General features: G+C 49.2%; 1 protein-coding gene across 1 annotated transcript in view; it reads left to right on the top strand.

Moving 5' to 3' along the window:
* Positions 1 to 21,469, top strand: part of PLXNA4 (plexin A4) — a 362,709-nt gene that overhangs the window by 247,080 nt on the left and 94,160 nt on the right. The window contains exon 4 of the mRNA XM_019452774.2: positions 10,766 to 10,866. Coding sequence (XP_019308319.1) covers positions 10,766 to 10,866 — 101 coding nt within the window. The remainder of the gene's footprint in view (positions 1 to 10,765; positions 10,867 to 21,469) is intronic.

Raw genomic sequence — 21,469 nt, 5'->3', positions numbered from 1 at the left:
CAGCAGCGCCTGGTGAAAGATGGCTGGAATGGGAGCACTTTGATCCCCAGGAAAAAGGCTCCTTCCCACCTGTTGGCCTTGGGGGTAGGGAGGGAGGCTCCCAGTCCCCAGTGGTATGGGTCCCAGAGGCTCTGCCTCTTCCTTCAGCCCTGACCTTGAAGCTAGGTCAAGAGCAGACATCTTGGGCAGGAGTCTATCAGAATAGGGTCTCAACAGAATAGTGTTGGTAGCCATGTGGCTTTGGACAGACCCTACAACAACTGAGCTTCATCTGAAAAATGAGGGGACTGGCAGCTGGATTGTTCCCAGGGTCCCTTCCAGCTTATTAACTCTGTGAATGCCAGAGCATTCCTCCCATCCTGGGTACCTTCTCTCCAGCATGGTGACGGGGCGGCTCTCAGAGTAACATGTGGGTGCAGCCACCAGTCTCCTCTGTCAAATGCACTGAACTGACCTGCCTGGGAAAACTCATGCCTTGCAATACTGCAGCTCTAGAAGTCCTGCCTCCCGGGGCACCTGGGTGGCTCAGTCAGTTGAACATCCAACTCTTGATTCCGGCACAGGTCACCATCTCACAGTTTTGTGATTTCAAGCCCTGCATCAGGATCTGTGCTGACAGTGCAGATCCTGCTTGGGATTCTCGCTCTTACTCTCTCTCTGCCCCTCCCCCACTCACACTGTCTCTCTCTCTCTCTCTCTCTCTCTCTCTATATATATATATATATATATATATATAAACTTAAAAAAATAGAGCATTGTGTGAATGTGAGCATAATAGTCCAGAGAGGGGAGAGAAGTTGACCTTTAAGAGATGAACTTGCGGCAATACTCCAGAAATTATGGGTTTTGGGGTAGAGCCATGATGGGCAGATCAGTTAATTCCATAGGGTTCTTGGAACATGAGCTCAACAGGAACCAAATTCATTCATTCATGTGACCCTTCACCCTCTCGCTTACGGATTCTCGTTTGCCGTGCCTGAGCTGGGCACGAGGTGTGGAAAGGTGAAGAGAGAGGACTTCACAACACCCCTCAGGGGAGCCTTTTATCTGGGAGAGATGCTGGAACAATAGACCAAGTTGTTACTGGCCTTGAACTAACACATTCCTGTGTATCCTCCCAATTAATCCTTGCAGCAGCCCTTCAGGGTGCTTCGTTGTCCTCAGATGAGGAAAGGGATGCTCGGAGAGGATGAGCTGTTCAAGTCACACAGGAAGGGGCAGATCCAGGATTCACACCCCTATCTATCTTTCCTCCAAATCTCTGCTTCTCACTCAGCACTGAGATAAAGCTATTCCAAACTCCCTTTTTTCTCTCCAACCACATTGGAAGGAGCCAGGAAGTCTCCCTGGAGGAGGAAGGCTGCACTAAGATCTACTACAGGTCTCCCTAGGGCTGCTACTCCATGATGGGCCTCTTTGCCCTCCGGAGGGGCCCTCAGCCCCTCAACTTAGCCAACCTTTCCTGGCTTCCAGCAAGAAGCCTGCTATACTGGGAAACTTTCAACCTGAGAACCGGGGTTCAGTGGAGGTACCGGAGGTTTTTCAATCCCCAGGGGCGGCAGCAGGGGAGTCGGTGTGTTGGAGCCTGATGGCAGGCTGCTGACCCTGCTGCATTTCAACTTCTGCCTTTGCCACTGCGCTGCTGTGTGACCTTGGCCAAGCTGCTCAGCCTCTCTGGGTTGTGGCTCTTCCATCTGTGCACCTGAGACGGGGATGGCTCTCTCGCTTGGTGAGGGGTCTGGTTAATAACAAACACTGGCCACTGTGGTGTGGCCCACACGGGGAGGCGGAGGACAGGGTGATTTCTGGAGGCTCTGCAGAAATCACGCTGAGAGCTCCTCGCCCAGCTACTGCCGTTTGCTAATGAGGAACAGCATATGTTGATGATTCCGGCGTCAACACTCGCTCCTTGGCTGTCCGAGTTCCCAGAGCAAACTGGCTTCCTATTAGGCATTTATACTTATTAATAGCAGCAAATTGCAGCCCTCCACAACATCTGCTACTTTTCATTTGCAAAGAGCTTCCCAGACCATTTGTATTAGTAGTATTTTGCGACCGGTTCTCCTAGGCAGAGTAGGCCTGGGTCCCCCTGTCTAGAAATCAGTCAGGGGAGGTGTAACGAGGGAGAGGATTTGTTCAGGGTTATCCAGACACCCGGAATGGATTAGAGCTCGGGCCTTCAGCTCCCAAGCCTCGTGTTCTGAGGCTGTTGCCCTTGTTCTTGACGTTGCCCTCGACGACCTTGACCCCAGAACTCCTGCCTACAGGCAGGTGGGGACAATGCTGACAGCCAGGGCTGCTGCCCTTGACCCTGTGCATGAGTCTGCTATCGGGGGAGACCCCTGCTGGATTAACCCCATGGCGAGAGCAATAAGCAGGACAACCTGCAAAGTTCAAGGCAACCCATTCCTGAGGGGCTTTTATTGCTGCTGAGCAGATAAAACCATCTCCTGGCACTAGGGCAACCAGGAGGCCAGCATTGGGAGGTCCTTTGAGCATCTGTGCTCCGGGCCGGCTGTCCACACGTGAAGAACCACATTCTCTTTCCAGAGCCTTTTCTGGTACTTTGCCCAGGGCCTGGCCCTCCCTGAGATCTATAGATCTATGGTCCTAGAATTAGGAGAGCTTGGTCAGCATGGAATATACTGGGAAGATTCATTTATGATGTTAGACCCAGCTTTAAATTTTTTTTTTTAACATTTATTTATTTTTGAGACAGAGAGAGACAGAGCATGAACAGGGGAGGGTCAGAGAGAGAGGGAGACACAGAATCTGAAACAGGCTCCAGGGTCTGAGCTGTCAGCACAGAGCCCGACGCGGGGCTCGAACTCACGGACCATGAGATCATGACCTGAGCGGAAGTCGGCCGCTTAACCGACTGAGCCACCCAGGTGCCCCTAGACCCAGCTTTTAAAAGAAAGTAGAGTGGCACCTGGATGGCTCAGTCAGTTAGGCATCTGACTTTGGCTCAGGTCATGATCTCACAGTTCATGGGTTCAAGCCCTGTGTCGGGCTCTGTGCTGACAGCTCAGAGCCTGGAGCCTGCTTCAGATTCTGTGCCTCCCTCTCTCTCTGCCCCTCCCCTGCTTGCACTCTGTCTCTTTCTCAACAATAAATAAACAATTAAAAAAAATAAAAAGAGAAGAAAGTAGAAAGTACCACACTGCAACCTTTCCCTCCTCCATTTACCCTCTCCCCTCTACCTGTCACAGGACCTTTATACCCTAATGTGACTTTATGGCCAGCATCTGTGTATCAGTTAGCTATTTCCATAAAAGAGCTGTGTAACAAACCACCTCCAAAGTCAGTAGCAGGTAATAATAAGCATTAACTCCCATAACCTGCACATCCATTGCATGTCAACTGATCTGGGCTAAGCTCAGCTGGGTGGTTCTGGCTCAAGCTTCTGCACCAGCTGGGCTTGTCTTCTGTCTGTGGGTTGGGCTCAGGTCTGCTCCACACGGGTTCATTTGGCTGAAGGAGAAGCAGCTACATGGGAATCTCTTTTCATGGCCATGACAGAAACGCAAGAGGGCAAGGCCAACCACAGAGGCACATCTCAAACCTTTGCCTTGTGCTTGTTGTCATCCCGTTGACCAAATCAGGTCCTGAGACCAAGCCCAAGGACAAGGGCCTGGAAGTACACTCTATCTCTCCATTCACCGTGAGGCCAGGTAGGTAGGGCCCTGGGGACGTAGGAGGCTACTTCAGGGCAGTGAAGAGTTGGGACTCATGACACAATCTGCCATAGCCTGTGACCAGCCTCCTGGCCTCAGCCTCTCTGACCAGCCTGCCAAGGTCAGACATAACTGCTATCTCTGAGCAAAGAGGATGTGAGTGACTGTGTTCCGGGCACCTGGCAAGACCTGAAATAAACACAGCTTCCTGAGCCAGCGTTCAGCCACCACAGGTTCGAGCCTTGGCAGTGAGGGGGTCAGAGGTCATCACAGGAGACAAGAGCTCTTATGCAGCCATGGCATGGCCCCAAGTCAGTAGAAGTGAAGTGTGGAAAGGCAGCCAGAGGCCACTAAAGGAAAGAAAGGGCCCTGGAGAGGTTTGGGGGGGCGCCCCAAGACCACGATGCTGAGATCCATATGGATTACCGAGTTACTAATGTTCTGGAAAAGGACCGGCTTTTCCCAGCTCTACTTCCTTTGCTCAGAGACAGGAGGACAGGACGGGGATGGATGGGGCAGCACCAGGGACGACAGGCACCAGGCACAGTCCCTGCACAGCTTGATAGCTCTGCAGCAGCCCTTCAGAGTTTCTTAATGGGTCCTCTTGCGTCTTTTTTCCCCTTTTTTGACAATTTTGAAGGAAACTGGGTACTTAAGGAGACTCTCGGACATTTAAATTAACCCCCACCATCAGACTCAGCATAGGCACGGCAGCATTGGCATCCAATTATAAGAGGAGAGACAGAGGAATAACTCACATTTCGACGAGAGTGTCAAATATTTAAAGAAATGAGAGCTATGCACAGAGACGGTAGGCTGTGTCTATGGAACGTGTCTGAATGCAATCCACAGAGCAGCAGGCTCCCTTTGGGACGCTCATAGCAACAGGCGGAGTGGGACTCGACTGCCAGAAGAAAGCATCTTCCCGATATCAGGGAAACCGAGCAGAGTCTAGACAGTCGGGGGCCAGGACTCAAGAAAACTCCCCCAGCTGCCTTGAGCACACCCAGGGCCTGGCCGCTCCAGGCGGTGGGCTCTCTTGATCAGAGTACGGAAGCTTGTCAAGGTCAAGGCCATGAGCTGAAGTCCTGTGTGGGCTCCTTCACTCTGTCTCAGTCAGTCCTTATCTTTCTATCCCAGGCCACTGTTTTAATACATTCACGGCTTTGTTCATGGGGCCGGACAGGTGAGAGAATAGAGATGATGATTCTATTTATAGTATTTAAAACTCAGACGAAGCTACACTCTATGATTTAGGGAAGTTTACCTTGGGGCAAAAGGGCGAAGAAAACCAATGTGAGTGTCAGAAAGGTAAGGGGGGGGGGCGGGGAGAGGAATAGAGGTAGACAGAGATAGATACCAGCACACAGGTTTCCTGCTCATAATGGCAAATGAGAAGTGCCAAAGTAGAGGCAAAGCAGTAACCGGAGTATCTTATAAAATCAGAGACTATTTGACCTCACAAGACCAGTTTGAATTCCGAGACCCTGCCCCGTGCCTCTTGGATGAGGTGGGAGGTGAGAAAGGGTTCTGGGTAGAACAAAGCTATGACATTATTTTTCCAAATCAGGAAATGGAGGCCCAGAGCTTGCGAATGACAGATCAAAGTTACATCACAGTCCATGATAAGAGATATTCATCCGAAACCCTTTTGTCCATGTGAGATTAAACTGAAAAGGGTAATATGCCAATCTTTTCACGCAAGGATCTCAGAATATTTTATACACATGAATTTATTAGTCTAACCAGAAATAGTTGTCTTTTTGCGTCTGGCGTATTTCACTTAACACGATGTTTTCAAGGTTCATCCGTGTTGTGGCATGTGTCAGAATTGCCTTTTTTTGAAAAGCTGAATATTATAATAGTCCCTCCTTATCCACAGGGGATATGTTCCAAGACCCCTTGGTGGATGACTGAAACCATGGATAATAAAACCCTAGATATCCTGGTTTTTTCCTACATATACCTACCTATGATAAACTTTAGTTTGTAAGTTAGGCACAGTGAGAGATTAACAACCATAATGAATAATAAAATAGGACAATTATAATAATATAGCATAATAAAAGTTATGCGAATGTGGTCTCTCTGTCCCCCAAATTTCTTATTGTACTGTACGTCTTGTGATGATGTGACATGATAAAATGCCTACATGATGAGATGCAGTGAGGTGAATGACGTAGGCACTGTGACATAGCTGTTGACCTTCTGATCATACATCAGAAAAGGAGATCATCTGCCTCCAGACTGCGGTTGACTGTGGGTCACTGAAACCGTGGATGGGAGGGGTGGGGGCAGGGGGCCGACTGTATTCCTTTGTCGATCTGTACCACACTCATTTATCCATTCGTCTGTTGGCTTGCTTTGGCTATGGGTTGCTCTGGGTTGCGTTCCCCCTTTTGGCTATTGTGAATAATGTTGTTATGAACATGGGTCGATAAATATCTGTTTGAGTCACTGCCTCCAGTTTTCTGGGGTGTGTACCCAAAAGGGCAATGACTAGATCGTGTGGCAGTTTTATGTTTAGGTTTTTGAGGCACCACTACTATGCTGCCCCACAGGACTTTGCACAAACCCAGTGGTATATGCAAAGATGACCCTGTGCCGGCCCTGTCCGAACCCCTCTGCCTGAGGAGCCCCCCGCTCTCCCCCAGCACTGCATAGGCACGCACAGAGGTTCTGCAAGGTGGTGGGGCTCCTGTCTTTAGAAGCAGCGAGGGAGCTCGTGCAGACACATCAATCAACACCTCTCCTGGAGTCCGGTGACTAGGGGACAAACCTCAATCTTTTGTGGTGTCTGAGACCATCCATCACTAGGATGGCTTGGGTCACATCGCCATCTGATTTGTTCTCCAAGCGGAAGCCCCCCTCCATGACTTTCTTTTCTCACCTCTTCCTGTGGTCTGAATTCCCTCACTCAGTTAATTAGCATGCCTGGCACTGTAGCTTAAGACTTTAATCAGCGTGGGGTGGTTTTAATTAATCGTGTGGCTCTGCATCTGGAGTGGTTTGTGTTCCAGGGTCAGAAGAGGAGCCGACGATGGGGGAAGGGAGAGGCGGCTTTGTTTGGTGTAAGGTGTGGGCGGAGAATCTGGGGACTTGGGGGGAAAGAATCGCAATGCCACGGTGCTCGGAAGCCACCTGGGCACCCGTACAGCTTCCTAGCAAGGTGCGGAAGGTAACCTGAGCCATGAGGGTATAGAATCGCACCAAGATAAATGATGGATATTCCGTCTAGTTTTCAGAAGTGACCTCAAGTGTCAGAAAGTTTTCTGATGCTTTCCAGAATTACCCATGGGGTGGGGAGTGAGGCAAAGCAGTGGTATAGATGGGGAGATGTAGAGTCAGTCTGGAAGGGGTTGGCCGTTCTGGGGAATGCTGCCGAAAAATGGGCCTTTGAAGGTTTCCCAGGACCGACCTTCCTTGGGAAAGGCGAGGTGAGTGACAACTACCTCTCAGGTAATGGTAACCTTTTTGCCTGGTCTATAGCATCCACACTTTAGAAAGAATGGGGGAAAAGAAACGAGATAAAGCTCAGGAGAGTAATCAAAAATGACTGAGTGTATACATAGAAAGATCCTAAAAGAAAAGGTCGAGAGAAGCTGGGTCTCATAATAACTGCCTAGGAAGGACTTATGCCCCTGTCCCACAGGGATCTATCTAGATGAAAAGCAGAGAAAAAGACAAGTCTGTTACAGTATCTGGTAAAAGCACTGAATAAGTCCAGGAAGCAGGGCTGCCCCGGAGTTTCATCCCAGATGAAGCGATGGCTGCTGGTTAGGGGCAGACAGCACAGTTCAAGGAGGAAACAGTAATATCAAGGTGCTAAAGAAGAAAAATTCCTCCCGGCCTACTATACTCCTGGTGGAGTTCGTGGGTCCAGGGAAACCTGCCGAAGCAGTTTCCTGTGGTGTGGTAGAGAGGTAATGTGTCAGTGCAACGAAGAACGAGACATTAAGGACAAAGATGACAATAATAACCGTCACTTATAATGTCCTTGTGTGTTTACAAAGCAACTTCACACCTATCAGGTGATCTGTGCTCTGGGAAATCCCGTGAATTCGGGAGGTGCAGGGAGATTTTTATCTCCATGTTTAAAGACGAGGGAAAATGAGACCCAGAGGGAGAGGAGGACCTCATTGCTGGTAAATGGTGGAGTCAGGATTTGAATCTCACTCTGTGGGCTCCTACGCTCTTTCCAACCAAACTAAAATCACTCTCATTTAAAATGGGGAGAGGAAGGAGTTTATAATTCTAGGTATTGGCGTTATTAAACACCAGTTGCAAGATATTTTTAGAAATCTGAATGCAAAGCCTTTTGAGAACATCAGGTTCGCCAAGCAGCTGGCATACCCCCAGAGCCCCATGGCCCATCCATCTAAGACAGATTATAGAACATGTCAATGGGAGAAACTGGGGAGGATATTAATTAAGTTTAGACCAAGAAAATGCTTTTGATTGAACAAGCCATGATTTTCTCCTTAAGCCCATGCAAAATATGGAGTGCTAGACAAGCATCTGGAACACATGAAAACATTATTACGTACTTGTGTTACCAACTTTCACCATCTATGGCCCCTTTTATTACTTTTTCCCCTCTAGGCATCATGTTTTCAAAGATTTTTGCCTGCTAAACAAGCTGCATTTATTAAGTAATAATATATTTCCTATTCTTAATGTGGGACATACATCACTGAGTATGCACACAAAAAAGAAAACAGCAACAATCCAATTTCCATTACGCTTTGGGAAATATTGAAAATAGCGTGAGGACCGTATTACCACTCATGGATTCCGGGGAGTCCAGGTACTCTGGGCTGGGAACCCCTATTTATATGCTTACATGAACAGCATGTCTGTGCCCACTTAAGGGATGAGGAGAGACATTAAAGAGGCAATAGAAATAGGGTAAGTTCCTGGCTAGGTGTAGAGCCAGCAGGGTAATTTGTACGAAATTGATTGTCAGAATTAATTCCAAGAATGGGAAGGTTGCATGTAGGCAGAGCTCAGGCGTGGCCCCTGCAGCTTACATGAGCACTAATAACAGGAAAGATAAAATCCCACGAGTGCCAAAAGATGTCTGAGAGGGCCACAAAGGCCAAGGGCAAAGCTAGAAGAATGGGAGGAGGAGGCCAACAGGTAACTAGGAAGAAGTAAAAATGCAGCACACGGTCAGTAAGATGGCTCAGCGGGCACCTGAGGAAACAAAACAAGAAGGTATATAAAGGGAGTAAGTAAATGAAGGTGGAAAGGGAAGAGCGATCATATGGGGTTTGGGTTTAATTATTAATTAATTCCAAAAGACAGTCTTGAGACTAATTGAGCAGACCCTGGTGCCAATTGGCCTGTGCGTGAGCTACAAGTAGCCCCTGCCAAGTGTACATCATTTTAGGGAGTCAGATGCCCGTGCAGCAGCAGGGGACGCAGCCTGTGCATTTGCCTACGAAACACGGAGGCTCGGTCAGGTCGGTGCGGTTTATACTTCTTGGTGCCTGTTGTCTGATGGCGAAAAATTAAAAAGGGGCGGCCACATCAAATTCTCTTAGCACAAGCTGAAAAATTAGGTAAGAAGTCTTCCGCTGAGATAAAAAGGTGCCCCAAATAGAAAAGGATGATTAAAAAAAACCTTTTTGTGAGGAAGAAACTGGCAAACTAGAGAATAAAGACCAAGGCTATTGAAAGAAAATTAAATTTCATTTGATCCTGGGTATCGTGGTTAAGTACCTCCTATGTACCAGGCCCTGAGAAGTCATGTAAAAAGACATCCAGGCGAAGCTACATTGGAGAACAAAGAAATGCAAAAGATCTTTCCAAGTGTGCAGGCTATGGAAGCAATTGGGCTAGGCAGAAACGTCGCGTGGAGCATTTTACATTAATAAGTGGCTGGCAAAAGCGAGTGGAAGGTTCTGGGGTTGGAGAGGAAGCCTCCAGTCATGAAAAGGGTGTGCGCAGGAGGAGAGGTAGCAAAGGCTGTTCTATGAAGGCACCAGAATGAAACACCTTTAGAGCCGGTTGGGCAACAGCATGAGAAAGAGAGAGGGCAGGTTAACAGCTACAAGGTGAGGTCACAGGCATGGAGAACAAGAACGAGAAGAGTCTTGGATTTGGCTTGTGTGCTCTCTGGGACCACACAGATGATGAAACAAAAGGAGGGGAACCAAGAAGAAGGCAGGACACTGTATGGAAAGAAAGAAAAAGAAAGAAAGAAAGAAAGAAAGAAAGAAAGAAAGAAAGAAAGAAAGAAAGAAAGAAAGAAGAGTGGGAGGGAGGGAGGGAGGGAGGAAGGAAGGAAGGAAAGAAAGGGAAAAAGAAAAAGAAAGAAAGAAAGAAAGAAAGAAAGAAGGAAAGAAAGAAAGAGAAAAAGAAAAAGAAAGAAAGAGAGAAAGAGAGAGAAAGAGAGAGGGAAAGAAAGAAAGAAAGAAAGAAAGAAAGAAAGAAAGAAAGAAAAACAAGAATGAAGAAAGAATAAACATTTGGGTTTATTATATTAATAATAATATTAATATTGTAAGTCAGTAGGTCATAGATTGGATGTTTGTAGAGATATTTTGGGGTTTTGACAGTGGGAAAGTTTAAATACGTCTATATAAATATCTTTCATAACAATTTATATGAACTCTAAGGAGGTTGTTTTCAAAGACTCCCAAGAGAATCACAGGTGGCTGTCTCCCCTGGATGCTTATGTGGCCACCTGCTCAAATACTATTTGGGGGTTCCTGGGTGGCTCAGTTAAGCATCTGACGTTAGCTCAGGTCACGATCTGGCAGTTTGTGAGTTCAAACCCCACATCAGGCTCTACACTGACAGTGAGGACCCTGCTTGGGATTCTCTCTCTCTCCCTCTCTCTTTCTCTCTCTCTCTCTGCCCCTCTTCCACTTGTGTGTCCTCTTTCTCTCTCTCTCTCAAAATAAATAAATAAACTTTCTTTTTTTTTTTTTTTTAAGATCCCTTCCGGTTCTGGAGCTCTGGACCTCTTCCCATTCCTGCAATGATTTAGATGATATATCTCATAGAATAGTGTCTCTTCCTGGTGAACGCTGGGTGTTCTGCAAAATCCTAATCACCCTTTTCTTGTCCTCCTGTCCTAGCTCACTAGAGTCCCTGTGGAGTCCTGTGGTCAGTATCGGAGCTGCAGTGAGTGCCTTGGCTCTGGTGATCCCCACTGCGGCTGGTGTGTGCTCCACAACATGTGAGTACCCGAGTACCACTGGGCAGCTTCCTCCTGCCTCCTACTTCCCCACCCCACCCCCCACCCTTGCCCTCCCATAATCCTCTTCCTCCTCGCCTTCCCTGTCACCGATCTCCTTCCCTTTGATCTCTCTTCTCTCCCTGCCTTTTCTTACTCTGCCTTTTTTGTATCCTTTGCAAATCCTATCCCCTTCTTCTGTTCTGACTTCACTTTAAATTGCCAAATTCCCATAAGAAATATATGCAAATATCAGCTTGGGAATGATGATGAGTTAGGATATGGGATCACAAGGGTAATAACATTCTAGAGGGCTGGAGGGAGGTTCCTGGATATTTCTGACTGTGGCTGTGGACTGATGTTCCAGGACTGAACACCAGGAAAAAGGCATTGATTGGACTTTTTTCTCAAGGCTCACGTAAGCCACAAAATCATGTGCGAGATACATACTCTCCATTTAGTGATTCAACATCCACATAACACTCTTCAATATCCACCCCCCCAAAAAACTTCTGGTATTTGAGGGGTATATTTTGAGTGTGTAGCACCCAAAGACCCTCCCTCTGCTGTCCATGCACTCATCTGGCTGTCAGGGGACCCTGGGCCTGGGGTCACTAGGCCAGTGAAGCCCCGTCCCAAGCGCTGGGTGCTCTCCCTATGTTCCCCTTAGTGCTGGTTCCACGGTATTCTCTAGAAGCCGGGAGAAGGCAGTAGTATATACAATGGAGGTAAATGATAAGTGATCTGAGGACTGGGATACAGGGTATAGACAACCAACCCAGACACATGGAGGGAACTAAAGGCACTTCTTTGGAGATCCAAAGACCCTTAGCATTGCTGACTGGAGAAGCCAAAAATAGTTGGGCCCCACTCGGAGGGAATTTGATCCCAGTTAAACTACTGTTGCTGGAACCCTAGACTTCTAGTCAACACTTGAAACAGACATGTTCGTGTTGGACACAAGTGTTACACGTTAAGGAGAAAGGCTTTAGTCTTCCTGCGAAGACTCTGAACTATGTGTGACCAACGACCATTTCTGGTCATTTTCAACTGTGAGAAGGTGGGGGGTGGGCAGGATCTTGTTTGCAGGAATGCTGGCTCAGAATTTAGGAATGCTTCTGAAAGTGAGAAATGTCCTCTTAGGTGTACATCCTCTCAAAGGGAGTGGTCACCCTCCCATCCCTGGGGAACAGGCTCATGCATAATGAGTCCTTCTGCTCTTTGGGGGAAGGTCTGAAATCCCTCATGTGTATTATGGTGGGAAAAAACGGAGACCCATTGACCCACATAACTGAGAGATGACTGGAAACTGGGGGTGGGGACGTACTCAAATGTGTGTATGGTAACAGAGAGTAGCAGAGTCCAAGAGGGGCCGGCATAACAGAACGGGGGAGACTGCATTCAGAATTCAGATCAGCTCTGATCAGCACAGAGGAGTGGCCGAAATGGTACTTTGCAAGGCAGAAGGGAAGTCATTTCCTTTTTCCCCCACAATGAGTCCTCTCAGAAAGGGACCGTGTTCCAGACCCATTGCTTCCCTTGGGGCCTAGGCCAGCTGGCTTTCTTCTCAGCCAAGGGTGGCTCAGCTGCTCCTGGCGTGGGGTGCTCACACCTGGCTTCCTTCAAGGACAAATCAGGAAAGCCGGCCCCTCTTGGACACTCTATGCCTGGGGGAGCCAAAGACAGGTCTCCATGTCAGCTTTGATCCTGCCTAGAGAGAATGACACACCCCACATAGCGCTAAGCCCTATGAGGAAGAGGGACCCAGAGGCTCTGAGAAGGAAGCAGAGAGACTGTGAGTACCCCTGTATCCCATCCCCAGAGCTGAGCCAAACAGGAAGAAGAAGAGGAGGGACCAGAAATTACTTCCTGCATGGCCTCAGTTTCTCCTTCAGAAACATAGTACCTGCCTCCTGTCAAGTGGCAGAAAACGGGTGAACTGGGGCCAAGGAGAAATCTGGACAGTTCATGAAGGAGCCCATCAGTCTGCACTGGGAAGCCAGCAGCTCTATGCTCAGTGAATGTGGCCTTAAAGAAAACAGCCATGGGCATGAACTTTGGGAATCTGCCACCAAGGCCAAATTCCACATCGCCCAGCTGTGCAGCAATCTGGGGCAGCCCAGCTCATCTGTGAATTAGAGATGGCAGTGCCGGTCTCACCCACCTCACCAGGTCACTGGAGAATGAAATGAGATCCCGTTGGCGAAAGCATGCCATGCACTGTGGAATGCTATGCAATGTAAGGCGGGGGTTGGGGCAGGAATCGTGACGCAGCTGGGAAAGGACTGAGAGCCCCTGGGTGTGGGCGCCCTGCCGCTTATGATTTCGGTCAGCCCCCATTGATCGTCCAGATGGCTCCACTTAAATTGCATCCTTCCCTTCCCATGGGCATCCCAGCCTCAAACTGCCTTCCTCTGAGTGCTAGATGCTCCTGCTGGATCCCCCTCACCTCTGTTAACCTGGCATCCCATCTTCCTTTGAAGTTTACATATCTTATTCGTATGTGTCGTGTGGGAACAGCCCTTACTAGGCACACGTTCTCAGAAAGCAGGGGAAGGGCTTTCTCTGTGCTGCTCAGCACTGAGCGGCGGCGGCGGCTGCTGCTGCTGCTGCTGCTGGAGCTGCTGGCAGCTCTTCCTTTTGCCCAAAATGCCACGGTGAGAACAGGCGTGGGAGAGCCAGGAGGGACCTAGAAGGACGACGGGGATGGAAATCACTGAAGTCTACTTCTCACTCTTTGCAAAAGTGCTATGGGGGGTTGGAAAGTATAGGCAGCTCCCATTACTCATGGTGGTTCTGTTCTGTAAGTCACCACAAACACCAAATCAGAGAATACCGATCCATAGCTCCTGGGGTGGTTCCCGGGGCTGGGTTCCTATGAGCCTCTGGTCACAGCATGTCTGTCAACCAGTCAGTACATAACTGTGCTCTATGTGGGTCTCTGTTTTAAAAACATTTGCGGCGGGGGGCGGTGGGGGGTACCTGGGTGGCTCAGTGGGTTAAGCATCTGACTCTTGGTTTCAGCTCAGGTCACGATCTCACGGTTCATGGGTTCGAGCCCCGCGTGGGGCTCTGTGCTGACGGCACGGAACCTGCTTGGGATTCTGTTTCCCTCTCTCTCTGCTCCTCCCCCATCTGTACTCTGTATAAACAATGTTTATTTCTTTATTTTTGAGAGAGAGAGAGAGAGAGACAGAGACAGAGTATGATTGGGGGAGGAGCAGAGAGAGAGGGAGACACAGAATCCAACACAGAATCATGGGGCTTGAACTCGTGAACCACGAGATCATGACCTAAGCCAAAGTTGGATGCTTAGCCGACTGAGCCACCCGGGTGCCCCAGTGCGTCTCTATGTAAAGCCACCTTATTTAATAGAAATTGTTTCATTAACACGGAATTCACAGCCAACAGCACCACATCTCTTGCCTGAACACAGCTTATCTAGCACACGTGTTTTCCCCATAAGGCATATCACGGTCTTCTCATGCTTAAGAGCCCTAGATAGCACTTCAGCACAACACTTGGGGGCCATTTTAAAGGGTGAAGTCACCAAGAAAATGCACAAAAATGCGAAACAAAATGTGGCACTAAATAGACCATGAAAAGGACATTTGTTTATAGTATGAGCTGAAACAAGAAGGCAGAGTATCACTACCTTGTCCAGCCTCTGATGGAAATGTGTGCATGTGACCACTCCAGTTTTTCTCCACTCTGCTCATGTCCAGGAATGACCACAAAGGTGCCATAAGTATCAGTGTGGAGATTTTAAAGAAATGTCAGCAAGTAGGTGAATTTACAAAAATGGAATCCACAACTAATGAGGCTCAGCCGGAACTCTGTACATCAGAAACTTGGCATCCTTGTTTATGAAGAGGAAACAATAGCTTCTCGTGGTCGTGGCAAGTGGATGAAATTAGGTAATAAAGGACGTCGTAGGTCAAGGTGATGTTCTCTGAAATCTTGAGCCTCCTGATGCTGGGGTCTATGCCAGTGCATGGTAAATCTCAGCTCCTCTGGGAGGATACAGCTCATGAGCACCCCCAGGTCAAGACTGCCTTCCAGCCTGCCCACCATGACACTCCCTCCCAGGGTTAATGACCAAGGAGAAGCTCTGGTCCACATGGCTGGATGAAGAAGAGAAGGTTCCTGGATCTTCTAAGATGCTATAAATCAGAATATAATGTTAAATATAGAGAGGGTGAGATAAGCAGATCGTAAGTGTACAGTTTGAACAGTTTTGACAAGTGGGAAGGCCCAGGTAATCCACACTCCCATCAAGATACACAAAATGTCCTTCATCCAGAAAGTTCTCTCATGCTCCTTCCCATTCTTTCCAGTGGACTTTTCTTCCGAGTTGCTTAAGTTCGGGTTGAAGCCAGACACTATTTCTTCTGATACACTCTCCATTTTATTTTATTTTTATGTATTTAATTTAATTTTAATTTTATTAATTTTATTTATATTTTATTTTTATTTTTATTTTTTATCTTATTTCCTTCCTTTCATTTTAAATAGATGCCAGCCAGACATTCATGGTTGGGAGAGATGCATGAGGACGCGGCCAGAGAAAGCTGGAGCAGGCAGATCAGAGCAGAAAGTGGCAGAGGACCAGAGGGAGCCCGCAGATGCTTCCCCTGGGGCCCCTCTGTTTGCCAGGCAGGGAGCGTGGTGACAAATGCAGGGGGTTTTATCATGCATGGGGGTGCCATGCCCCCGTAGCCCTTGTCCACACACCTTTCACACTGGCCCTGCTCCCTTGGTGCCAGGCACTGTGCTAGGCTCAGGGGATCCAGGGGGACTATGTTAGACTGGCTCTGCCCTGAAGCTTCATGGGAACTGGGGCCCTTGGGCCAGGGAAGGGGTGGGGCTGCAGACTGCACTGGAATCAGTGCATTTGGTAGGGCCGCATCATGGGCAAGCCCCTGTGCTAAGTGCTCCAGGGCCCAGCAAGACTGACCCTAAGGAAACCAGGGCAAAAGACCATCAGGAAGAAGGTTCCTTTGAGTATCAAGACATGCCATTTTTCTGTCACTTTTGCCAACTTTTTATGGTTGTAAGAAGTAGGAGGGTGGGAACTTGGTAGCAAGCGAGCAGCCGAAGCTGTGTGTGTGTGTGTGTGTGTGTGTGTGTGTGTGTGTGTGTGTGTGAGACAGAGAGAGAGAGAGAGAAATGGAGGGGAAGAAACAAGGAACAGAAGGAGAGAGCATAAGAGAGAGAGTGAATAGTCTAAGGGCAGGGCCCCTACTAACAGGTGGCTCAGGTGGCTGAAAGGGTCCTTTCTACCAGCAAGGGCACAGGTGGGGTGCAGACTGAACAGGCTTAAGAAACGCTTGTGTAATTGAAGCCTCCCTCCTGTTACTTACTCTTGATTGTCTCAGAGCACGGGCCTGCCAACCCAGTAGCACAGAGCATCGCCCCTTTGTCCTCTCATACGGTCCCTGACCCAGCCTGCAGGCTTGCTGGTTTCCAATGGCAACGACAGTTTCAACAAGCTGGGTTTTTGTTTGTCTGTGAATCTTGAGCTTGTATTCCCAGGGCCTTTACCTTGGGCCTGACCCTACCTATTCCGACTTGGGGGAAGGTAAAGGAAAGCCTCCAGCCCAGCCTCACCTGTCTTGGGCCTAGAACATTCCCTCCAACCGGGCTTGGCATGTCCCCAGGCCTCCCTCCCATCTTCCCCCGACCAGGCCCAGGCTGAGAAGCCGATCTCAGTCTCAGCGGGGTAACGGGATCCCATGGCAGACCCAGCCACATCGATTGGCCCAGACGTTACCTTTCTGAAGAAGGTTCATCAGCGTCACTCCTGGGAGGCTCATGTAACCCAAGACATCAACAGGGGAAAGATAAGACCAGCTTTGCCCAAGTCTCTCTTGCCCCCTGGTGTCCCCACCTCTTTGCAGATTTCTTCTGTTGGAAGAATGCCCACCCTTTGATGCTTGGCCCAGATTACTGCTCAGTATCCGCTCCTTTTCTTCTCTATATCATTTCTGCCTAGATGGAGAAAGGGAAAGGGAAGGAGAGGAAAAGTACTGGCACCCAGAGTGGAAGGGAGGGGTTAGAGCTAAGAACCTGTCAGTGGTCAGAGTCAGGGTGGGCTCACTTTCCTCAACTGTAAAGCAGCAATGAAAGAGCCATCTTGCCACCACACCGTGGAAATGAAGGGAGGGGATGAGCCTGACGTGCCCTCACTGTGCCTGGAGGTCACCCTGATTGCACTGACTGCGGAAGCAGAGGCAGTGGGTCAGACCCCACGGCCTCCTCCATGGTCCCTAGCCCTTCCTGTCCTCTCCAAGACCAGAAAGCTCTGGCTGAGCAGCCAGAACAAACCCACCACTGGAAAGTTACCCTGCCTTGAGCAACTCCAACCAGCTACACCATGTAGGCAGTGTTCAGGGACCTCGGTCTTCACTGGTCCCTGAGAAAATGCACAGTTTGTCCCATAGCCATGGCCAAGTGTCCCCTTAATGGAGCATAAATGGATTCTAAACATGTAAGTCCTTCCCTGCTGCCTTTTGGTATATCCCATAGCCTGGTTTCATTTTCTCCTTAAGCTGTATCGAAGGACTACCTAATACCAACCTGCTAAGGCACCGGTGTCTCTGAGAGCCGTTTGCAGGATGCCCACCCACTCGTGAGGCATTGTTAGAATCACTTCTGCCCAGCAACCTTTCCAGTCTATACTCTGGCCTTCCCTCTTTGCCAAAAAGCTTTCAGCCCCTGGTCCAGAGGGAAGAATCCCAGACTAGATTTTGGTACAGTCGAGTTTTTCCATCTGTGGCCCAGCAGATACATAGTATGAGTTAAGGAATCTTGCTTTTTCCTCTCCCAGCTACCGCCTCCCCACCCCCGCCCACATACATGTGTATAACACATGCTTTCATGACCAAAGGATGTTCAGTCAGCACTGCCATCAGCTCATAGGAATTAGGAAAGTCCTGTGGTCCATATGATCTCGGCATGTCCCTCCCAGTCTAATGACTTGACTTTCTGGGGACAGCCTGAGGGGCTGGGCTGCCTCGGAGGTTGAAGTGCAGATGTGCACAGCCATATACCAGCATTCACACATTCTAGCCACGTGTGTCCAGCCATGCCACCCTGGCCTCATGGTGTGGAGAGCCCCATGCTCACACAGAGCACCCCAGCTCACACAGAGCAGAGTGCTGCCCAGCACCTGACTTGGTGACATTAAAGAAAGCTCCAGGCTGTTGGGTAATGTGTGGTGTGCAAGCTGATCAAATCAACCAGAGTAACTGGTCAGTGTGTCTCAAGTAACATACAGCAGCCCCCTTGTTACTGACTGGATTGAGGGGACAGTGGACCAGGCTGCTACACCTTGCTTTTGCTTTTTCCTCCTCCTCCTCTTCCTCCTCCTCCTCCTCTTCCTCCTCCTCCTTCTTCTCCTTCTCCTCTTTCTCCTCCTCCTCCTCCTCCTCCTCCTCCTCCTTCTTCTCTCTCTCTCTCCTTCTCCTGCCCTCTGTCCCTCTCCCTCCCTCCAATCCTACTCTTCTCTCCACCTCAACTTTCCTAACCTCCCCTCACCCTCAATAGAAATAAATAGGTCCCAACAGTACTGATGAAGAGAGAGACCATCCCTGCTTCCCCCTCCAGTTGGGCACCTGCTAAATATAATTCTCTTCTCAGAAACATAAATTCTTTTCTTAGAAAAGGGACATCCCCTTTTTTGTGCGTTCAATATATCATTTGTTTGAAGACGGGTTGAAAGGAAGGCGAGATAAGACTCCCAACTGGGACCCAGGGCAGAGCTCAGCCCCTCTGTGCAGCCTATGGTGTTGGGCCAGGACCATGTGGGCCACATAAGCCCACAACGGCTCTTGGGCCTCCTCTGGGCTCTGAACCTGCTGGTGCCGTTAAGTCCTGTGCCTTCCTCCTGTTTTGGAGAGTGAGACCCAGGAGGCGTGGTACCCCACATCTGCTGCTTAGGTTGGCTTTGGAGCCTTAGAGAAGGCAAAGGGCGGTGAGTACAGTTGCCAGTTCAGCAGCTGATGGCAAAGGGGACATCTCGAAGAACAGCCTAAATCCTTAGGTCAAGACCATGGTGTTAGTCACCAGATCCTAGAATTGTGACACTGCAGGGATCACCTGATCCACACCCTTTGTGTAAGAAACCTCTTGCACACTCATCTGCCTGGAAAGGGTCCCTTCATTCTGTAACTCACCTTCCTCTAGGCTGCACAGATGTGTCTTCCCACTTCTGTGGGCTTTCCTAAAGAGGGCGAGGCCAACGGTATTGGCAAACCCAGTTTCTTCCCTCATCAGGGTTCCCAGATGTGGATACAGTGACCTAAGAGCCCCTGCTAGTAAGCATTCCTCTTAACTTTTCTGGAAAGCTCATTTGGGAAACTAACCCCATCTCATTTTTTTTCAACCTCCTCATGTTCTAAACCCAGCTCCCCTCAAGGGTGCACTTAAGCCCAGGCCATGACCAATGCGAGATGTTTAAGGATGGGGGAGGGGGTCAGCTGTGGAGAGAAGTCAGGAGACATTCTGCGAGGCAAAGCGGGTGGGCCCCTGCTGGAGGGCCAGGGGACAGACCAGCACCTACCCCCCAAAACTGAAGACTCACCCAGACCCCACCTCACCCAGAGGTGGGCTCACACCAGCCCCAGTTCCAAATTGAAATTTGCTCACCCAGTTGGTGGCACTGGACGTTAATATTTCTATCGCTGTCCTTAGGAATTAATTTCTAAAGAACTTAATCACCACCTCTTCCCTCTCCCTCACCCCCTTCCTTTCTCTGTTCTTCTCTTTTCCAATTTTCCACTTGGCTGGGAATTCTCCAGCAGCGAAAGTTCAGGCTTAGGGGAGGGCGGAGGTGGCTGCTTCATTAGAGAGGATAATCTCATTGGAACCACTGGCTTGAATAATAACCCCTCCAAGGGCCAGGCCTCTGTCCCCATGGCCTTTCAGCACCTCTGAACTGGGGCTGGAGGGCCCAACTGCAGACAAAGCGGAATGCGGAAGGGGCGTAAGACGAAGTTAGTAGAGCCAGACTCCAATTCTGGGGGCCTGAGCTGTCTTCTCGGGGGCCCGCTTCCTACTGGCCACATGCAGATCTGTGTTGTGAAAGGGTGTGGTGATGGCAGCCCCATGGATGACTGTCTGAAGACTCCAAGTCACCTAGCATGCGCTTTTTGAGTCCTGCCTGGCAAACGGATGAAGCAGGTCCTTCCTCCAGCTCCAGGGTCCTCCCACAGTGGAGTTGAAGGAAATGCCATAGGAAGTACCTGGAGCCCTTTTGAAAGAAACAAGCCACCACCCCGCTACCCCCAAAAGTCATGCCTTAATCCTTTGCACACTTCCCAACTCTTGCCTGGGCTAATGAGAAATCACAGTCCTAGAAGAGTAGGAGGCCATTACCCTGACATTCCCCATAAGGACTCCGAAGGAATCCATCCTTCCCCCTCCATTACCCTCTCACATCTAAGGTCAGCTGTCTGGGTTTTGGGGCATTTGCAGCCTCGGCCCTCATGGGCCCTGAGGGGTAGTAGAAATGTCAAAACATCCCTGGCACTGACCTTAAACTTGACTTTCCACTAACAGAGCTGAGTACTCAATACCCTTTGACAGCTACTGAGAAAGCAGAACTCCAAGCGAGCCAGACCACTCTTTCCCTCTTTCCTCCCTCCTGGTCTCTGGGGCTCCCCGTCCCTCATTAGGAGGAAAACTGCTGGAGCCATCTCTGTCTTTTTGTCTCTGGTTTGCCCCATGGGCCAGTCTGGAAAATCTGTGCTTCTGTGTCAGCTGTGGTTTAGAGAGCTTGCATGAGGAAGGCGGAGCAGGGATGGGGTCACAGTGCTAGTGGACATGTACTGATGGCTTATCACGTACGAGCTATGCCCTGTTCTAAATGTTTTACATGCATAACTTCACTGAATTCTCCATAATAACCCTATTTGTTAGACACTGTTTTGTCCCCATTTTGTAGAAGAGAACATTGAGGCACGAAGAGGTTAAGTTATTTCCCCAAGATTACACAGTTAGATGGGATGTTTGAAATTATAAGCTACAGGTGGCTTCCCTGGTAAGACCTAAATTGGGGGTCAGGGGGATAACGAGTATGTGGTTTGGGGGCTCTCAAATTTGGGGAGCCATGGCAGGATGCAGCCACACCAACTTTGGAAGCAGCAAACCGTGCAGGTGTGCCTCATCTTGAGACCCCCCCCCCCCAACCAAGTACCTTTGTACACCTGCAAGAGAAGTAGAGTCCTCTCTTCTCCATCTGAGGCTGTATTTAGTAACTCCAGGTAAGGTTTGGCCTGGGTGCAGGTTCATTTTTCTCCCTTCATAATTTGATCAAAGACATTTTTCAGACCTACTGATTGCTGTTGGAAATACGAACTTCAAAGTTGGGGAGTCAGTGAATAATTTAAGCCTGTACCAGCTCTCTGGGTCTGCTGTTAATGGGAGTAATAACACTATTAATAGCGATGTCAGTGCAGACACCCTGGAAAAGTCCATAACATTAGCTTAATGGCTGGAGGTAATGAAGTCCTCACAGAGGAGCTAGCCTGGTAAATTAACTTCCAAGACTTTTAGGCAGACGCCCTTGTTGCCATGGTCGGCTAGAGCAGGCAGGGAGTGCCAG

Source organism: Panthera pardus, unplaced genomic scaffold (assembly GCF_024362965.1).
Source record: "Panthera pardus isolate Hobbes unplaced genomic scaffold, ASM2436296v1 HiC_scaffold_8, whole genome shotgun sequence".
Classification (NCBI taxonomy): Eukaryota; Metazoa; Chordata; class Mammalia; order Carnivora; family Felidae; genus Panthera; species Panthera pardus.
The sequence above is the reverse complement of the archived record's forward strand: the minus strand, read 5'-3'. Positions and strand labels throughout refer to the sequence as shown.